The sequence below is a fragment of the Aulonocara stuartgranti genome, assembly GCF_965226115.1.
Source record: "Aulonocara stuartgranti genome assembly, chromosome: 15".
Taxonomy (NCBI): Eukaryota; Metazoa; Chordata; class Actinopteri; order Cichliformes; family Cichlidae; genus Aulonocara; species Aulonocara stuartgranti.
This window is the reverse complement of record NC_138951.1, coordinates 3,445,677-3,465,630: the sequence shown is the minus strand read 5'-3', so window position 1 is coordinate 3,465,630 and position 19,954 is coordinate 3,445,677. Positions and strand designations below refer to the sequence as shown.

The 19,954-nt window shown below is 40.7% G+C and overlaps 2 protein-coding genes across 4 annotated transcripts; one reads left to right on the top strand and one right to left on the bottom strand.

The window, feature by feature from the left end:
• Nucleotides 1–3,715: 3,715 nt before the first annotated feature.
• selenoi (selenoprotein I) lies at nucleotides 3,716–18,466 on the bottom strand. 2 transcript variants are annotated; one of them, XM_082506087.1, is made up of 11 exons: nucleotides 18,412–18,466; nucleotides 17,983–18,257; nucleotides 15,622–15,690; nucleotides 15,101–15,209; nucleotides 14,425–14,499; nucleotides 9,424–9,686; nucleotides 9,228–9,336; nucleotides 9,091–9,139; nucleotides 8,815–8,995; nucleotides 7,247–7,426; nucleotides 3,716–6,738 (listed from the first exon to the last, which is right to left on the bottom strand). In XM_082506087.1, exons 2-11 carry the CDS (start codon nucleotides 18,037–18,039, stop codon nucleotides 6,631–6,633), a joined length of 1,200 nt encoding a protein of 399 aa, XP_082362213.1. In that variant the 5' UTR covers nucleotides 18,040–18,257; nucleotides 18,412–18,466; the 3' UTR covers nucleotides 3,716–6,630. The 2 variants fall into 2 exon arrangements, with proteins under 2 accessions (XP_082362213.1, XP_082362212.1); XM_082506086.1 differs by having other exon boundaries at nucleotides 18,342–18,426.
• ost4 (oligosaccharyltransferase complex subunit 4 (non-catalytic)) lies at nucleotides 18,461–19,919 on the top strand. 2 transcript variants are annotated; one of them, XM_082506092.1, is made up of 3 exons: nucleotides 18,461–18,560; nucleotides 19,181–19,327; nucleotides 19,791–19,919. In XM_082506092.1, exon 2 carries the CDS (start codon nucleotides 19,182–19,184, stop codon nucleotides 19,293–19,295), a length of 114 nt encoding a protein of 37 aa, XP_082362218.1. In that variant the 5' UTR covers nucleotides 18,461–18,560; nucleotide 19,181; the 3' UTR covers nucleotides 19,296–19,327; nucleotides 19,791–19,919. The 2 variants fall into 2 exon arrangements, with proteins under 2 accessions (XP_082362218.1, XP_082362217.1); XM_082506091.1 differs by having other exon boundaries at nucleotides 18,462–18,560; nucleotides 19,181–19,318.
• The last annotated feature ends 35 nt before the right edge of the window (nucleotides 19,920–19,954 follow it).

Genomic DNA, 19,954 nt, shown 5'->3' with positions numbered 1-19,954 from the left:
ATGAATTTCAGACAGATCAGGCCTTAACTTAACAAAAAAGTTATCAATAGTTCTTTTCATCTTTTCTTATTACCCACAGCTACAGTACATCCACTGCTCTCAGGCCTAGGCTGCTCACTAGGGCTGAGTATCATCACTGATTTCTATAATCCATTCAATTCCGGTTCTCAAAGTCCTGATTTGATTCAATTTAGCCTCAGACAGTCAGAAATATTATAATTCTGATCATTTATCAGTACTGATACACATGAGACTTCATCAGAATTGTGAAAATCACAGCAGATGCCTTTGTGTGAAAGTAACTGAGAATAAAACACAGGAAAACATGAAGGAGATTTTCCTGGTCTGGCTTTTTATAGCAGATAACCTTAAAAATATTCTGCAATTTTGCATAATTTTAAGAAATTTAAATTTCTTCAGTATTGAACAGCAGAAATTAGGCTTTCTTGTCCGAGGTCATTTAAGTGAAAAAAGAAAAAGCGCTGTAAACAACGCTAGACTGGTGGGTAATAAGCGAATGAATAATGCAGAAAACAGATTTGAGACGGGAAACTGTTCCTGAAGTACAGAGAGAGAGAGAGCTGTGCAGGAAGTGTGATTTTTATCGTGGTGGAAGCAAAACAGCAAAAGTCAGAGGGAATTCATGACGACATTGATCAAATGTGAAGCGCAGTTTGCTGCTTCTTTTGCTGCAGGCTCGGTGAATTTTGGTTGGAGAGAGGCAAAACCTGCAGCTCAGAATCAGCGCAAAAAGACGTAAACACAGCGCGGACCCGAAGAATCGCTAAGCTCCGACAGCGTGTCCGTGTTCAGGCCGTCGGGTGAGAAAGCCGAGAAAGACGAAGCTGATTCTGATGTGTTGGGTCCGCTCCGTGTTTAGGTCTTTGTGTGGAATCCGTTAATGAATTGATATCGCTTTATTCAAGCTACTCACCTCTCTCTTCCACCTGCACTTTCAACTGGACCACGGCCAATCAGAGAGGTCCCGCCCCTGACTATCTCTGATTGGTTTAGTCCACGATAGGGGCATAATGTGTGTCTGTTGTTGACCACACGGAGAGTTACAGAGATTTTTTTTTTGTTACCGGAACAGTTGGTCGCACCTGTGCGACCAAATATTTATTTTTAGTCGCACCACTGAAAAATTTGGTCGCATTTGCGACCAAATTGGTCGCACTCTAGAGCCCTGAATAGGTATAAATGATCGACTGAAAATGAGTGATCATCTGTAATTTATTCCCCCCCCACTCTTCTGTAACACTTCTGCAACCAGGCCGTTGTTCCCAGACAATCAAGTTGATCTCGTGTTTAATGTGCCAACAGTCCCCCGGCTTGCTCTTTGTTTGAATGAATCATTGCTTCGTGAAAAAGATCTTGGGGAGCTGCCAGCTGTTTTGACAGGCAGGACTCAGCACCTATGCACAATGGAGAGGCCGGCCCGACGCGCCTCCACATTCAAACATACAGCTCTGTGAGCTACAAGCATTTATTAAAGGCAAACTTGCCACAGACTCTGCCTCTTTGATGTTCTCTGGGAGCTGCCCTAATGACTTTAAGCATTTCAGATTTCTCTTTGTTTGAAAGTTTTCATTCATTTTCAATCAGTACTCTGCCTCTTAAACTTCCCCGTGAGATTTATTTTTACAGTCTTTCTGTGAGCGCAAAGCTGATAAAAACCAAAAACACACAAACTTTTTGCTATCAGACAAACTTGCATGCAAGGACACATCAATTACTAATGAAGTCTGTTAGAGAGAGCAGAGCCACATAAGTCAGGGGTGTTGAGTTCGGCACATTTTGTTCATACTACGAAGAAGACTTTAAAATGCCAACGTGTGAAGCTCATTTTGTGGAGAACTGTGTGCTGAAACAATTCTTTTATAGCAAGTAAAACTGCAACATCTGCTGAGCTACAGCGCCATCTGCTGGATGAGCTGCATAATGCACAAGGATGGGCCAGTTCCTACCTTTGATATTTCATCTCTGAGGCACACACAGCGCTAGAAATGTGCAATGAATTGAACTCACTTGAACAGCATAGCTCCCAGGTATTAACCAGGGGAAACTAGGGTATGTTTAATTGTTTTCCTTATTCCACTCAAATGTAATTGTGTTGCAGATTGTCGGAGTTCATTCGACCACAGTTTGACTGGAGAACAGCTGCAGACATGTTGAATTCATTGCATGGGCAAAACTGTGGATGATTTAATCCACATATTAGTTCATTCCACTTCTTAACTTTTAGTTTCACTATTTTTCTTTCCACATGTGACTCAGCAGTGTAGCGATTTACACATCTGCCTGTCAAGCGACCGATCGCTGGTTTAATCCAAGGAGGAGATGCAGATTTCTTGGGCGTTGTGTCAAAAAAAGCATGTGGTATAAAAATCTGCCACGCATGTGCTGTGGTGACCCCTTGCGACAAAGGGAGCGACTAAAAGTAGCTTCTTCCGTTCGTGTAAATAGGTTCAACAGTATATTCCATTTTAAAGCAATTTCGTTATTTAAATGAGTGAAACTGAAATAAATGATGTGGTAAAATGCTCATTTTAATGTGGCGCAATAATGGAAGCATTTTTCTACAGCTGAGGTCTTGTTAGATTTTTATTTATATTTTCTTATTTTAGCATAAGACACTTGAATATCAGTAATTATCAATTTTAGTAGTGTATTTTTTTTTTTGTCAGATTAGATCTGTTGCAAAGGTCAAGTGCTTCCCATTTCTGATAATATATACTATGAAATGCAGATATATTTTTCTAAAGTTACAATATATACTACCCTAAGTTGTGAAAATTGGAGTGTGCAGTTTGCCCTTAAAAAGTTCAGGGAACTGGACAACTGGAGCACTAAATGACTGCTACGCCTAAAAAGATATCTACAGCATCTGAAAGACATGTCTTTAAGAAAACATGTCACTTTGTTCCACCATACAATACGTTCTGCAAAGACCGATTGCCAGTTCCTTCATTTTTCAGCATGACAATGATCCCAAACACGCTGCCAATGCACTAAAAGCATCTTGATTGAAAAACACACAGTGGAACATTGTGAGACATGGATTGGCCTCCACCAGAGCCCAGACCTCAGCATTGCTGAAGCAGTGTGGGAGCATTTTGACAGAGAACAGACCAAAAGGCAGAAACGTCCAAAGAAGAGCTTTGAATGTCCTTCAAGAAGCCTGGAGAACTATTCCTGAATACTTAAACAAAAGACAAGAAGGCTCGACTGGTGAAGAAAAAAAGCACTCACACCAAATATTGAGTTCCAAGCTCATTAAAATTGTACAAAGTCTTTTTTTGCTTCAATAAATCATAGCAACTATTTCCATTTTCCTAACAAAATATAAAGAAATGACCGGTGGTCTGAGACTCTTGCACACTACTGTGTGCAAAGAGGATTGGCACATATATTAAAACAACAGTGCATGAGGTGCTGCTCAAATCTGTTAGATGGGTCAGCTGTAATATTCACTGCTTTTAACCAATCAAACTTGCGCTGACACCCAAAAGCTTCAAAGACAACAGTCGGGATACTGTGGAAAGTTTCTCTGAATATTCTGCATGCAGCTAATAACATAGTGCTGTATGTAATCACAGTGCAGCACTCTTACTACACGAGGTGAGTGAATGCTGCTCTCTGCTACCCTCAGGAGGACACTTAAGAAATGACAGGCTTCCAAGCCCTGAAGTTCAAACCTCAGTCAACAGCAAAATGTTAAAGAAATCTATTTTTATTTGTTTCCGTACAGTCCTTCTTCTACTGGTTAAGTACAACATCACAAGAAGCCACACTGAGGCTCTGGAGCGTTTGCCAGAGCAGCATTATACAACAGCTTGGTTCATCTGAGGGTGGGTGGTTAAGACTTGCTAAGGAAGCAGCATGACAATTTTTTGTTTCCTTCTTTAAATAATAATTTTAAAAAATCCCAGATAACATTTTCTCTGATATGAATTCCCTGTTTGGATTGAGTTTGTAGTGTCTGCAACCTGGAGAGGAAATCCTACTGCTCCTTTCCACAGGATCCCAAAGACCTGGAGGTGATCTCATCAGCTGGTAAAGCAGCACACATAAAAAAAAATAAAATCCTACAATTGTTAAAAACAAACAAACAAAACCAAAAAACCTTAACATTGACACATTTAAACACTGTTCCATAGACCATTTTGTGTTTTGTGCTGCTGACTGGCATCACACCCCATCACGAACTGTCAGACAGTCAACAATCCCACTTAGTTTAAAAAAAAAAAAAAAAAAAAGGAAGAAGAAATAATAATATGTATTTACAGAGATATTCACACATACAGCGTATACACCCATACTTAAACAGACATGTACTCATGGAGCTGTACATACCCAGACAGTGCACAAACCCACCAGAGACACAGTTAGCTCACTGTGCCGGGCTTAAATCAGTCACAGTTGTTGCCATATTACTACAATCTACTTCATGAAGCGGGGCTCCATAAACATCATTTATTAAAACAAAAACTGTCCTATCAGTGTCAACTGTTATAATGCGATAATGACTGAAAAACAGGTACTGCGAATCACAATCACCTACTTAGCTGTCCATGTTCCTCCCAGCCATACAGGGACAGTAACTAGGTTGTGTTGTGGTCTCAGTGTTCAGTGATGCTCAGTAACAGTTTACGTACAAAACTTCTGCACAAGTGGTAAAACTGCAGAGATGATACCAGCGTTGTTTATATATCCCCAGTGCATGTTACCTATGTATCCTTAAAATAAAGAAGACTGTATAAAGAGATGATGCTTACTATGACTGTAAATCGTATTCAGTCAGATAACAAACAAACATTAACTCCTGACCGGCCTGACTGTTCCTGAGCCCAGTCCAAGGTTTTCCTATAATTCTTATTCAGTGTTGAGTTTTGTCCTTTTATTTTCAGCTTATTGGTTCTTCCTGTCCCACCTTTCAATAAAGACTGAGGTACCCCAAGTAAACAAGAACTTTACATACATACTGGTTTTCTTCTGGTTTGGCTGGTTTTCAAAAACGGTGAAGCTCAAACTGGTGAAACTAACAACCTGAGCTGAACTACAACAAGCCTGCCCCTCTTCTCTCGGCATGCTTTAAAAACCAGTTTGATGAAAATCCAAGTACCGAGGCCATGACTGAATGGCTATCACACTGGATCCATAGTTACAATCACAAGAGAGGAACAGTGTTTTACAGGACCGGAAAAAGCAACGAGAAGTTATCAGACACACTGCTGAGAAAAAACAAAAATAGAGGCGCTGACAGTATCAGTGCGAGGAGGGACCACGGAGCCAGGCGGTGCTGTGGAGTTCGCGGTGTCCCGTGCGACGACTTGTTCCCTCAGAGTGAGCCCGCTCCGTTAGCGGTTTTTGGACCCACTCTTCATTCAAGTGCTGCGCAACTTTACCACACACCATTGCCATAGCAACAGTTGAATCAAACCCCCCCCAAAAGACGTGATGTATGTTAAAAAATGTTAAAAACTACAACCAAAACACAGTTTTAAAAAAAGTGTTTAAAAAAAAGAAGAAGAAAAGAACGAATCAGCATGAAGACACGACACCTCAGATAGTAGGTAGAGTTGGGAAGCCAGTGCTCAGAGGTCAAAGTGGAAAGTTAGTAAAAGTCACCTGGGTTTGCTCTATAGTCAACTCTGTTCTAAGACGACAGCGCAGACAGTGAACTTCAGAGGGAAATTTGTACAATGTTTTACAGTTTCATTTAAGTTAGAAAAAAAGGATGCCCCAAATCCCCCTGACACATACCATTTATATATATAAGTCATCTCATTAAAAAAAAAAGGTGACAGAACCTTAAACACTGGACCCAGCTGTGGAGCCACATGTGGCCAGAGTTTGATGGTTTGGTCACGTTCAAGAACAACACTACTTGAGGCATTCCTGTTAATATAATAAAACTGAAATGGCATTTCCCCAAGGCATACGATACATTCATAATACTTTTAAGAGTACACGTGTGTGTGTTTGTGGCTGTGTCTATAATCAAATATCTGCCACAAAGTATTTATTCATCTGCATTAAAACAGAATAATGCATCTTCCTGTGTCAATTAGCTTGTACATCTATCTTATAAGTGAGGGGAATTTCTGCCTTTCCTCACTTGGAGTCGGAACTTAGAAGACAGGCTGTGTGAGGTGGAGGCCTGGAGTAGAAACGTGTGCGGTTAAGGGTTAGGCATTGACTTGTTATGGACAATATAAGAGGGGGGCGGTCTGGGCACTGCGCTGGGACAATGAGGGCCCTCACGAAAGATAGCAGAACAAACGATGCGAGTGTTTATCTTTGCATGGCTCGTCTGGGCTCCTGTCCTCGCGACTGAAGCACATTTCCGTAGGAAACAATTGCACCTCATTGGCTCAACCAAGTTGGCCAATCATCAGTGACGGAAGCCAGAGCCCCTGGGCCCACCACACCGCTGACACCAGAGTTTGGTTGGTGGATAGGTTAGGGGAAGTGTGAGCGTGCGTGCTCAGAGTGACTGTGTGTTTTTGAAGACACTGGAAAAAGAAAACCCTAGTCCTTTCCACTTGCAGTGTTGTCATGGATGGAGGGGATGCAGTTTCCGCGGTGATGAAAGTGAAGTGTCGGTAAGCAGAGGAGGAGAGAAGCTTAAACCTCTGCTCCTTTCAAGCCGATTCGTTCCTCCTCCTGTCAGTCGCTGTTGGGCTTCTTGAGGGAGAAGGCAAAGATGTTGAAGTGGTTACTGAGCTGTTTTACCTAGCAACGAAAAAGGTAAAAACAGCAGTTAATTCAAATTCAAAGGCCTTCATATATTCTGTTTCAGTTCAGTTTTGCATTGAATGCAAAGTTTAGGAACAGGAAAATTACTGGTCTCCTCAGGGTTCAGGTTTTGGGCCATTGCTCTTTAACATGCACATTTTCTCTCCAAGTTAAATCATATAGGACAGAAGCATTATTCATTACAGCTATACAGGCCATGCAGTAAGATGTATTATGTATAAAATGGCTACATAAATGAAGACCTTTTGGAATTTGGTGGTTTAACGTCTATAAGTTTTGATCTAAATGAACACAATCACTGTTTTGGGGGGCTTTTTAAGTGTCTTCTTAGCCTCAGTTGGCTGCGTGTTACTGGCACTGCTGCAGTGCTGGTAATCAGGATAAAGGCAGAGCTACAGCAACAAACACATCTTTGTCTTTGGAACAGCTGCAGCCTCTTTGCACAGCAGGGAATCAAACATGTTCTTTGCATATGTGCTCTTACCACAGACACGCCGTAGTGTATGTGCGCTAATACGACAGCAGCTGTCCACAAATAAAGCAGAAGCGTCTCGTTGGTGAAGACCCTGGTGATGGCTAACACCACCACCGCTGTCATGGGCAGTAACAGTATGCTCAGTGGCTGGCAGCGTGTGTTACTCATTTGACACACAATCAACTTACACTGAAAGACAAACACATTCACAAAAAACACGTGAAAAAGCATTAACTATGTACTTCATCAAAAGTAATATGTATGGCATGTTTTGATTTCCAAAAACACGATAGTACCCGTTTGTTTTTTGATTTTCTAAAATAGATACTCAGCATCTTACAGACCGACGCCCTTCTATTTCTGAGGAATTCCATGAGGTCAGTAAAGCTACTGTTTCACCAACACTCAAGTATTAAACATAAATGTTAACCAGGCTGACATACACATTACTGTTAGCCTATATACTGTTTTAACAGTCACATTAAACCATAACTTAACAGATGGCTAAGGCAACAGCTAGTAACTGTGGCTACTTGATAAAAGGATAACATTATTGTGGGAGTTAGGCAGCAAATGCTATTAGTCTTGCCCCTCTGTGAGGTTAACAGACAGCATTACTTAACAGAAAAACACAATAAGGGTCTAAAAAGTGTTGTGTTGCTCCTAAAGTCTCACACTGAAGTTGAAAAGTCCTGAGTTGAAGTTCACCAGCAGCTAAACAGAAACAGTGGCAGGCCACCTTAACAACTCATTTTAGAAAGAAAAATACGGTGCCAAGTAGGGGTGGGCGATACATCGAATAAACTCAATGTATCTCAAGTTTTTCCACGTACGATGGTTAAAATGGCTTTATTGTAACCATCCAGTATAAGTCGCCATGGAATTATTAAGCTGTCTGAATGTAACTCACTCTAAATTTTCTTTTCTCCCACATGCTGCGAATGCATCATTAACCCCCCCCCCCCCAACCAGAAAATGTTCTACCCACGCACTGTGCTGAGCATGCGTGTCTATATACCAGCAGATAAGGAAAAATATGGTGATAGTGGGAGGATGTTGAACATAATGCTGTAATTTGCAAAACATGCCGTAAAACTACTGCCGCAAAAGGTAGCAGTACCAAGAAAACTTTCCACCAGCTCAAAAGTCATCCACTGCAAAATTAAGACCGTTTTAAACTCTGCAATCTGATTCGGGGGCACTGGTTCGGGGGCACTGGGTTTCAAGACATATTGCGATGTATATTGTGTATCGCGATATAGCCGAAAAATATCACGATATTACATTTTCCTCACATCACCCAGCCAAGTCACCAGAAGCATATGAAATAAACAGGACTGTAGCTGAATACATGTGCATGGACCAGGACTATTGTAATCTATCTTTGACAAGTTGAAAAAACACAAATGAAATCTTTGGTATAGAAAATGGTATCAAGTATTTTCCTGGGTATCAGTACAGAGTTTGAAATTCTAGTGAGAAATTCTGACTGAGGAAACTACATTGCAGAGATGAAGGAAAAAAACAACACAAAAAAAAAAAAGAAAAAAAAAGAAAAAGAAAAATCACACACTTACCGTGACGTTGGCAAAAGCTGTCCCCACCATGAGGTAGAAGATCCTGGGCTGCAGCACCAGGATGTTGGATGGAGAGTAGATCACCCAAATGGTGGACAGGACAAACAGAAGAAACGGCGAGAGGAAAGGCAGTAAACCTTCATACAGGCTGCTGTGCTTCAGTGTGTTATTCCTGTAACCCCTGCAAAAGCACCGTGGGAAAACAGTTAAGAACAGAATTAGCAAAGGCAAGAGAAAAAAGAAAATATGATCTAAACTGATATAAGTTGTGCTTACTTGAGGACGTTGTAGAGGCTCATAGGTAAGGTCACAGTGAAGGAACAAGCTGGAAATCAGCAGAAATTAGTTTCAGTTTCACTGCTTTGGCTAATGAATGAACATATTCAGTAACTGAGTAATTAAACACAGCTCACCAATGATCATAAAGGTGAAGAGGTCTCTGTAGAGAAGGTGAAAAATAACTGGCTGGTACCAGGTTTCCACACCCACTGCAGCAGTAACCAAGTAAACAAGGGAGATTGTCTGCAAGGAGACAGGACACAAGACAGATGTTTAGAAGTCTAGAGTAGTGTCTCACACTGTCAATCAACCAAATGCCCAAAAACTTACCACTTGGCTGATATCATATCCCCAAGGCAGAAACAAGATGCCAGTGTTATATTTCTCCCAGTGGGACAGTATGAAGGAGAACAGCACCACCCACAGTATGTAAAAAAGTGTGACCACACCAACACCACTCTCCGCACGCCCAAATATAGAGTATACAGTGGCCACAAAGAAGACACAGGCCCAGCTGTCCAGACCGTGGTCAAAAAGCTCCCCTAGCGGTGTGGAAGAGTTGGTGCGACGTGCCTGTTTGCCATCAACACCATCTATAAAAAGCACAGACAGACACAGATCAGCACATACAGTACAAGTTTATGGGGATATGTATTAGGGGTGCAACGATACACAAAATTCACGGTTCGGTTCGGTTCGATACTTTGGTGTCACGGTTCGATATTTTTTCGATACAAAAAAAATGTTCATGCCTTTTTAATTTGTCATTTATTAAAATTATAAATATATATTTTAACTCAAAAGTACAGTTTTTAAATTTAACCCTAACCCTTGTGCGTGTTTTTTATTTTGACAGCGAATGCGCACCTGCGGACCACTTATGTGCAGCCCTGGTTATTTAGCTCGTCATATTGCAGCCACAGAAATTCTTTTGTCCATGAAACCATAAAGCTGCACTTTCTTTTTGCCTTATAGTCTGATTTGTCATAACTTCTCCGTTTTGTGGTAAGCTTTTCTTTGGCTGTCACTTCTTCACCCTGACCTGTCTTATTTGGCTCAGCAGAACTAAAATATATATCTGTCTGTGAAGGTCATCGTAGTCAAATATAAATCCTGCTGCTTTTACACACGCACTCACATAAGCTCAGCGATTCTCTGCGCGATCAACCTCTCACATGTTTAAGCTGCGGGAGATTTCACTTGTCATGTTTGCATAGTAAGCTAACGATTAATAAGACGATGTCAGAGGAATTGGTGCACAAATTATCATCACTCACAGATCAGTGCTGTCATTGCAAAGTGAAAGCAAAAAAACAAGCACAAATTCAAACGCGACTTCAATATGTCACATATTGACAGTGGCTCACCGATGCCAATGACATAATTACCCAGCTACATTTCTGAAAGAATGCAAAAGCATTGACATATATTTTTCCTTCCTACAATAGCCCGACGGGCAGGGAAGAGATAGATTTTGGTAGCCCGACTGAAAAGATCGCTAGCCCCGGGACGTCGGGCTAGCGATATTGCGAGCCCTGTATCTGATTGAGGAATCACTCATCTTTGGAAAAGAGAGTTTATTACAGAGAAATGGCTCTTTCCAAAATAAAAGCTATACTATCCGCTTCTTCTGGGCTATATTCTCAGCAGCATATTAAACATATAAGGAGAATCATGTGCTAACAGCTGTCTAAATGACTCGGCTAAAGTTAGTAGCATGCTTGTTGTTTTTGTCTTTGCACTAGGATGATGTCGGCGTAAATGTGCAGTCATATTCGTTGTGTTCCCACTAGTGCTTTCAGGTTAATCTCGTTGAAATGACCTTAACGCCACAACACGGCAAATCTCCGTTAACGAGCTACCGCCGATCGCCCCGTGCATGGGGCTAGACGGCCAACACGTTAACGAGCTAACTGCGCTAACACACTAGTTCCCACCCATGTAATTGAGCATTGCGTGGCACATCCAACATACTGTTTTACTTTAGTGCATGACTCGCTTACCTTCAGGGTCATACGTCACATGAAAACCAAAATAATTCCAAACGCCAGATCTGAATGAGGGTGGGGGAGGTCCATGTTGCAAGGAGAGCTTAACTTCTGTCTCGCTAGCTTGCCCTGCGCTCTTCCTTCTGACGATGCTGTCTGTGTTGAGCGCTCAGTGAATCTGCGTTCGACTACTCCGCCTAGGCTGCACTGTCGAGCCTAGGCGGAGTAGTCGAACGCAGATTCACTGAGCGCTCAACACAGACAGCATCGTCAGAAGGAAAGTTGGTAAAATAAATTAAAAATTTTGTATTGTTCGATACATATGCGTACCGAACCGAAAGCACTGTATCGAACGGTTCAATATCGATACGAATATCGTTGCACCCCTAATATGTATATATGATGGCATCTCTGCTCAGCTAAGGCTGAGCATAACTGGTCAAAGGGAGCAACATTCCTACTTCCCACTTCACTGTTACACCAACACAGCTGGGCTTCATTCAGTTCACTCAGGAGCACAGCCTCACATGAAACATCACGGTTGCTTCACTTTAATGGTTCACAGAGTATGACGGAAGGATAGATAAGAAGGGATCAGTATAACTAACACAGATCATGTCAGTGGGAGAGCAACAGAGAATTATAAAAAGATATTTATCATAAACTGCAATGAGAAAGTCAAAACTGAAAGTATGCCCAGAGATAAGAGGCTTTGTTCATGTCTAAACGTTCACATTTAATGTTACACGCAGTGATTACTGAGGTCATCAGTCATTAGGGCTGTGTGATATGACCAAAATCTCATATCCCGATATAAGAATTTTATCGTCCGATAACGATATAAATCACAAAAATGTAACATTTCCTGTAAATTCTGTGAATCTCGGGCAGCTCGACTTGCATGAAGTGTTTCCAGCTGGGCGTCGTGTACCTGGAGTCGAATGTTTTAACCGATGCATGAAACGATACATTTTTAGACATAAGTTGTAACAGCCGCCGTTTTCTTTGTGAGTATTTATTACACGGCGTGCTGCGGGGAAAAGCCTGCTCTAACGTTTGAGTCTAAGGTTTATTTTTTAGCACCTGGCGGCTCTTTTTTGCTTCTCATCCGTAAATACTCTGCATCTTTCACGTGATTCAGTTTATTTTGAAAAGTCTCAACAGGATCTTGAGCTTTATTGTGAAACGTTTATGTGGAAAATAAACAAATGGACACGCGGTGATTTTACGGTCCTTGTTGCTAACAACAACGCATAAAAACAAGCGCTTGTCCGTCCGTAGTGTGGTTATATTAAATATAAGAGAAAGAGAGAACTTTAAGAAATTAATATAGCCACTACAGTGACCATCAAAATGATGAAAAATATTGCCGTAAAGTTTATTTTGCGACACCACGAAACAAACAATAGCGTAAAATGAAACGATAGACGTTTTTATATCGTCATCCGATACATATCGTTATATCGAACAGCCCTATCAGTCATTCACTAATGGTGTTCAGGACAAACAGAAGAAACGGAGAGAGGATTCAACTCTAACCTAACTCTGCAGTCTAGCAGGAATGGCTTACGTTTCAGGATGCTGCAGTGTGACCCTTCTCTACAGTCAGGGAATGAAGCTGCTTCAAAGTGTGAGATTATTATATTATCTTATGCCACGTTAGACCCCTAATTAAAGATTGTGAAATCATTATGTAGTTTTAGTTTGCATTATTCTCCTGAAGAGGTGATAACTATCACAGTTATTAAACTGATTTGTATTACATTAGACTGCTCATTTATTGTGAATGAATGATATTGTTTTATGATGCATTATACTGCTGAGTTATAAGAAATACTGTTTTCAGAGAGTCATCACCTTATTTGTCTGATTAGAAAAGAACAGAACATACTGCACAGGAAGCCAAGGTCATAACAAATGTGTGGAACGCTCAGACACTTCAAGATCAGGCGGACACCTTCCCGCGCTCATCTCTCCTCCGGATGGTCTCGGCTCATAAAGTGTTGAATTGTACGGAATAAACGATTGTTGATTGAGCATTTATACACCGAGTATTGTCCTTCCTTCAGCCCAAAGACCAAACAGAATTGGGAGAATTTAACAAAAGGCAATTACAGTGGTCCCTCGTTTATCGCGGTACTTACGTTCTAAAAATAACCCACGGTAGGTGAAATCCACTAAGTAGCTAACTTTTTTTTTTTTACAATTATTATAGATGTTTTATGCCTGTAAAACCCCTCACTACACACTTTCTACACTTTACTCTGACAGGCATGAACATTTTCCCACTTTTCTTTATGGTTTAAACACTCTAAAAGTAAAAATAAGTCCAGTGTTACAGAATAACACCAAAGGCACCCGTGATTGCCTTTGACGGTGCGAAACGTTTCATCGACATTTTTTTGTTTGTTGGAGAAAACTTACAAACATACAATACAGCACTTCAGAGTCACACCGCTAGCGATCAAAGATTTAGATAAATTTTACAAGCTGAACGTGTTCTGTACTGTACAAGAGACACGGCACGAGATTGATTGACAGTGGTCTACAGCCAATCAGAACACATTACACAATGCGCTGTTTAAAAATGTGTTGTTGGTTGTTTTTTTAAAAGCATGCAAAATTGCACACACAAAAAATCAGCGAAACAGTAAGACCGTGAAAGGTGAACCGCATTATAGCGAGGGACCACTGTACTTATGTTATAGCTATTAAGTGGGCAGCCATATGTACTGAAACCTATTTCCCCAATGACATTTTCCAGCCTGGATTTCCCCCACCTTGCTACTTGTCAGAAGATACGTCTCTTTTTTTCAGCCTTGACAACCACACATCATACTGAATATCAGACAACAATTTTATTTCAAATATGCTTTCCTTCAAGTTTTGTTTTTTTAAATAAAATATATAGATATCAGAATTGGGAGTGCAATATATTTACTCTTATAATGTTGTTGCAATGGTGGTTGGTCCCTTATATTTCATACACATACCTCCAGGATGTCATGCATAGCTTTAGACAGACAAGTGCAGCTTTATCTGATTCAAGTTACAAATAGTCTGATAACTTTTATGATTTCAGTTAGAGATACTTCTAAAAAATGAAAATGTAATGCTATGAGATGTAACATGAGTGCATATAAACAATCCAGAAAAACAGGTGTCTGCGTGCCTCATTCTATAAAGTAAGCATCCGAAACAAAAACAGAATAGGGGCCTTTAAGCTTTCGAGGGGCACTGCACTTCCCTGTGAGTTTCTCTACTTCCCATGAGTAAGAAGGGGGAAAAAATGTACAATAAAAATAAAAACAAGCCACATGGAGTTGCAGAGGTCAGAACTCACCAAGTGTATAGGCTAAGAAGTTGAAGATCCCCGCTGCAACCCAGACCCAACTAGGCACGTGTTGGTATCCTGCAGCTGAGAAACAAACATTGTGAGTATATGGCACGACACACGGAGATCATGAAAAACTTAGACTAGAGTAATTTTCCACATTACTGATTCCACTCACTAGACCAATGTTATCCAATCTAAAAAAGTCAATATTTTAGGACAACTGTTAATATGTGTGCACTGTTTGGATTAGCTATTCCTCTAAGAGCTCAGTACTGACAGATAAAATCCTGACCGGCCCTCTTATTGACTGTAGAGGTCAGCCTTTTGTCCATGAGTGTTTCATTTATGTGTGTATAAGGTAACCACTTAGATTGGACAGCAGACACGCCACAGCAAAGTATCTTATTTGCAATACAGAGATGTAGTCTGGGCATGTAAACAGGAACAGCTCCCTGGGTGTTGTTGCCTGTGTTAATGACGTAACGGGTTAGTGATTACCATGAGCCACCATAGGCAGTCGATCGCTGGACTTTGCCTTCCATAAACAAACTTGCACATGCCTGAATCTCTCTTCCTACTCTAGACAACAGCGATGGATTCAACCCACGTCTAGTCTGTTTGAGGGAAAACAAACTGAGCAACCCTCCCCAGTTTAAGAAAAAGGAAAAAGTGAATGACCTACAAGATGCATTGAAGTCAAAGTCGTAGAAGGCCAACATGAGGAAGTTCAACACAAGGAACATAAAGCCTGTAAATGTAATGAGGTTTGGTGCCAACCATGTGGGTAGAAACTGTTGAGAAAAGAGTGAGAGAGAAAAAAAAAAAAAAACAGAGGCTGTGAGAACAACAATTCATGATCATGGCACTCAGCTCTCACACACAGTTTTCTCATCATAGTAATGGCATATTGAATAACTGGAATTTAATTAGTAGTGCTGAATAGAAGATTTATGTATATTAATATGAACCTTTTCAAATGACTGTCTGGTTAAATGACAGCATTAAAAACAACAACAACAAAAAATCCTCCCAAATCTAAAACAAACCATTACAATCAGTGACTGATGTGTTCTGACACTGGCAGAAAAATGCGCGCTGGTAATGCATCAGGTCGCCTCGCTACTGTATCACAGCACACGGCTGGAAATCTCATTAATGATGTAGCCTGCAACTGACACATTAAGCTGGACGGGTCTTCCTCACCTTCACAACAAGGTTCCAGAAAGGATGCATGACGTAGATGGACAGGGGATTCGAGTCCACTGCGCTGTACTGCAAAGAGGCACAGAGGTGTGATCACAAACAGGTCTTTAATTCTGCATTTCATTGCAGATAAAGCAAAGCAACTGCCTTGTTAACTGGACCGTCTTGATACTAAATAAGAATAAAACTGATTGCAGTGTGCACCTTTTTCCATTGTAGGACCCAATGTAAAAGCTATATTGCATTGGACTGTGTGTTTTATTTTAGTAGGTTTTCCTATTAGGAGTAGATATTGAATCTTTGATATCTATCCTTTGGCACACCCATCTCCTGCGATAGACTTTAATCACACTGTCACTCTTAGATACTTGGAAGAAGGGTGGGATCTTCATTTTTAGGGGACTACACAAAACTATTGTTTTTTTGTTTTGCTTTGTTTTTGTTAAATACACTGTTCTTACAAAAGCTGGGCTCCCCAGTCTTCACTTTCCAAGTTCACTGTGAATACAGTGCAGCACTTAATACTGCAACAGCCAACTAAGGACACAGGCTAATTTTACTACACAGTGCTCTCACTCAAGCCTACACAATGATTTATCTAACCTAATATGAAAATGTTTATCTATTGCTGCAATACTGACAGCGTGTTCACTGCAGATAATGATGATTATAATATGTGATGACATAATAGGTTGTTTGTGTAATCACCTGTGTGATTAATTATAACCATACATGGAAAAACAGGCACTATAATCATAGTCTGTGTGCATTAACAGATACACAAGTATGTCACTTTCACACCAACTAGGGGCGATCGTGGCTCAAGAGTTGGGCGTTCGCCTTGTAATCGGAAGGTTGCCGGTTCGAGCCCCGGCTTGAACAGTCTCGGTCGTTGTGTCTATGGGCAAGACACTTTACCCCTTGCCTACTGGTGGTGGTCAGAGGGCCCGGTGGCGCCAGTGTCCGGCAGCCTCGCCTCTGTCAGTGCGCCCCAGGGTGGCTGTGGCTACAATGTAGCTGCCATCACCAGTGTGTGAATGTGTGTGTGAATGGGTGGATGACTGGATATGTAAAGCGCTTTGGGGTTCTTAGGGACTAGTAAAGCGCTATATAACTACAGGCCATTTACCATTTACCAACTAAGGTGGCCCTGCAGTCTGTGACCTGTTACAAATGAATGTGAGAAGTGGAGTGACAGAAAAAAAAGTGAACTGATCAGCTGAGCAATCTCCACGCTCTTGTGTTCTTCCCACTTAAAGCTCATCTATATGCATCTTTATTCCCCTTTTGAGAAAGCAACCTCTATTTTCAAGGAGAGCCACAATCCCCTCATTTGCTCTCATTTGTCCTTCTCTGCTGCCTGCTAGAAACCAGTGCTTGGGTTACGGCTGCTATTAGACAGGGGAAGCCACTTACAAGGAAAAAACTGGGAAAAAATGGTTTCTTGTGACAATCAGAGATATATGACGACTCTTGCTTTTGCTTCAGTCTGAAGCATTAAAAGCATGAGGTATTAGGAAGGAGCCTGAGTACCCACACTAGGGTTTCAAAGGAAGAAGAAACTTGACTGAAATAATGCAAAACATATAGAAAAAGTTGTAATGTTATAGCACATGTTAACAAAATGAAGATATTCAAAGATCAACTTACTACTTAAAATACTCCATGACTTCCATGCCCTTACAGATGAGCGCACTGGTAATAGCCCAGTGAAGCGCATCCTTATGGGAATTAACTAACAACTAAAATGCTATTAGTTGGCAAACACAAAGTGTGATTCCGTTCAAAACCCATCAAAAGACAATGTTGCACACCCCAGGATTTTTTACAATTAATTTAGACGTTTTTAATGTGCTTCTTTGTTTCTCATATCCTACTGGATCCAGTTCAATGGTTTCCTCTCCACGCTACCATTACAGGTGTTCGTTAGCAGTTTTATTCCTTACAGTGGCTGAAATAAAAAATATTAACAGCTGGAGTCCAATAAAAAGGAAATAGATAAAGTCTCTGAATTGTGCTGTCAAAGCAAAGAAGCCTCCATTCAAATACAACATAAGCAGAGAGGAGTCGCTAGCTGTTAGCGCATATGCACCAAATGTAAAGTAAAATACAGAAAATAAGGACACTTCCGAGCAGAAATTTCAAACTAAAAACGTACCATTGGTGAATATGAGATGAGCTACTTTGCGGCTTTTATTTTCAACAGGAAAAATGGCAAACATCCGGTATCGTTCCGTAAACTCTGAGTACCTTTACACATTTTTCAGGGGAAGCACCCTGCAGATCGTGACAACTAGCTGCTAAACGTACAGAGCCTGTCCGCTCAGCGGCTAGCATGCCATTGTAACCTATAAATCATACCTTATATTTGTCGAAGCCCGCAAGCTGCTCCTGAGTGACATATTCGTAAAGAGCCATGGCGGTAGGGTCTGGCTCAAAGACGAGATAACTAAATATCTCTTCCTTTGGAAATGCAAATCTCCAATGTTAGCTGCCGTGTTCAAGTACCATCTAGCTTGGCCGCCTTCGTTTACGCCGGGTGAGGCGATGTCGAACCATAGGGGCCACTCCTACGGAGCGCAACCCCCTTCCCGGTTAAACAGTAGCTCACTACCGCCACGCAGGCCTGGAGGACCCTGAAAAAATAAACCACACAAAATTCCATGAAATTCTGTTGACTGGGTCCCTCTTCCACTATGGTATGGTGATTGTGGTCTCACCTGATAAAAAAGAATGCTAAAATAACTTTTAAAGTGCCGGAAACAGTTTTGACTCCTGTTAATTGCTCACCAACTCCATCAATCAAACAGCTTCTATGGTGCTCCTAGATGTGACGTGGCTTTCCTCTTTGACCGGAAGAAACGTCACTGCGCTTACCTGCTGTTGGAGAGCTGGAGTATTGCTCGAACCGGGAGTTAAAAAGCAATTTAACAGAAAATGTGAGTGATAACATTTGGTAAACGTGATTGCACTTGGATAAAATTTGTAATTTTGCTGAAATATAATATGAAACGTTACTTATTTTACTTAGTTCAGTTCGTGGGGGTGTTAGTAGTTAGCATGCTTAGCATCGCTAAAGCTACGTTGATTGTCCACTTAGAAATTTTACTAAAATATGATAATTTGGCGGATTATTTTGAAACTATCCGATCACTCCTATCTGTTATTATCACTCTGTTGATTCACATAAAAATCCTAATATGCAAACTGCGGCAACGTGCAAAATGTCGGCACTTAATTGTAACATTACATGAAGTTGTGCATGATCTCGCTACTATTTCATTTTTTCCCAACTTTCTGTGTTAATTTGTGACATAATTGTCATGCCTTACCTTCAAGTCGCTAGTGAAAGAGAATGACATTTATTTGAAACTGGTGAAAGGTCCTGAAATGCATTCAGATATCTGCCAAAGCTGTAAAAATAAGCACAGAATATACAAAATAAACATGACTTTATTTTAACCTTTTGAAAATGCCTCTTCTCCTACTACCCACTGATGTAACACACTTTTTCTTCACCCCAGCACCTGCCTAATCTTGCCTCTGTGTCCTTTTGCAGAATGGTGACAGACGTGCAGCTGGCCATATTTGCCAACATGCTTGGCGTCTCCTTGTTCCTGCTAGTGGTGTTATACCACTACGTTGCTGTGAATAACCCCAAGAAGCAGGAGTAGAGTTGTACAGTATGACTGCAGAGGTCAGTGAGGTCAGACACTGTTTGCGTTTTTTTCTTTTAACATTGTCATTTCTGATGTTGATCATCATAAAATAACAAATTGGACAAAAGCAGGTTCTTTCAGTTTTTCTTTTTATTGTGTTTCTATTATGTATACCCCCATGTATTAAAAAACATGACTCAAATCCATCTATAACTGTTTTATAGTATGGCAGCTTTTACATTTAGTTAGTATAATTTTGGTGCTGCCAGTGCTACATTATTCTATTATTGAAGAAAAGTCTCTTCTACAGTTTTCAGTAAGTGTCATTAATAAAGGAAAATGCACAGAAATAAAGGTTATTGGGCTACATATATAGAGTTAATTTGTTCCATCCTAGTTCATGGCTGATCACTGAGCACTACTAAAAATCTGGAGGAATAATTACAAACAAACAGGATTTTAAGGTTTAACAACTGTGAAACGACTGAGGCTTTCTTTTCCTCCCCACAGATGAGATGGATGTCAAAACCACCACCTTGATTACATCATCCCCCTCATCATCTCCTCTTTCTAAGAGGTGTAATTTCTGTTTGCACAAGGATCTTTTTTCTTTTTCTAATAAACATGTTTGAATTTGAATTTCTACAGTCTTTGAATTTTTTCACCTGCTCTGT

Coding starts and splice junctions, on each gene's coding strand:
- ost4 (XM_082506092.1), top strand. CDS start 19,182: ATGGTGACAGACGTGCAGCTGGCCATATTTGCCAACATGCTTGGCGTC.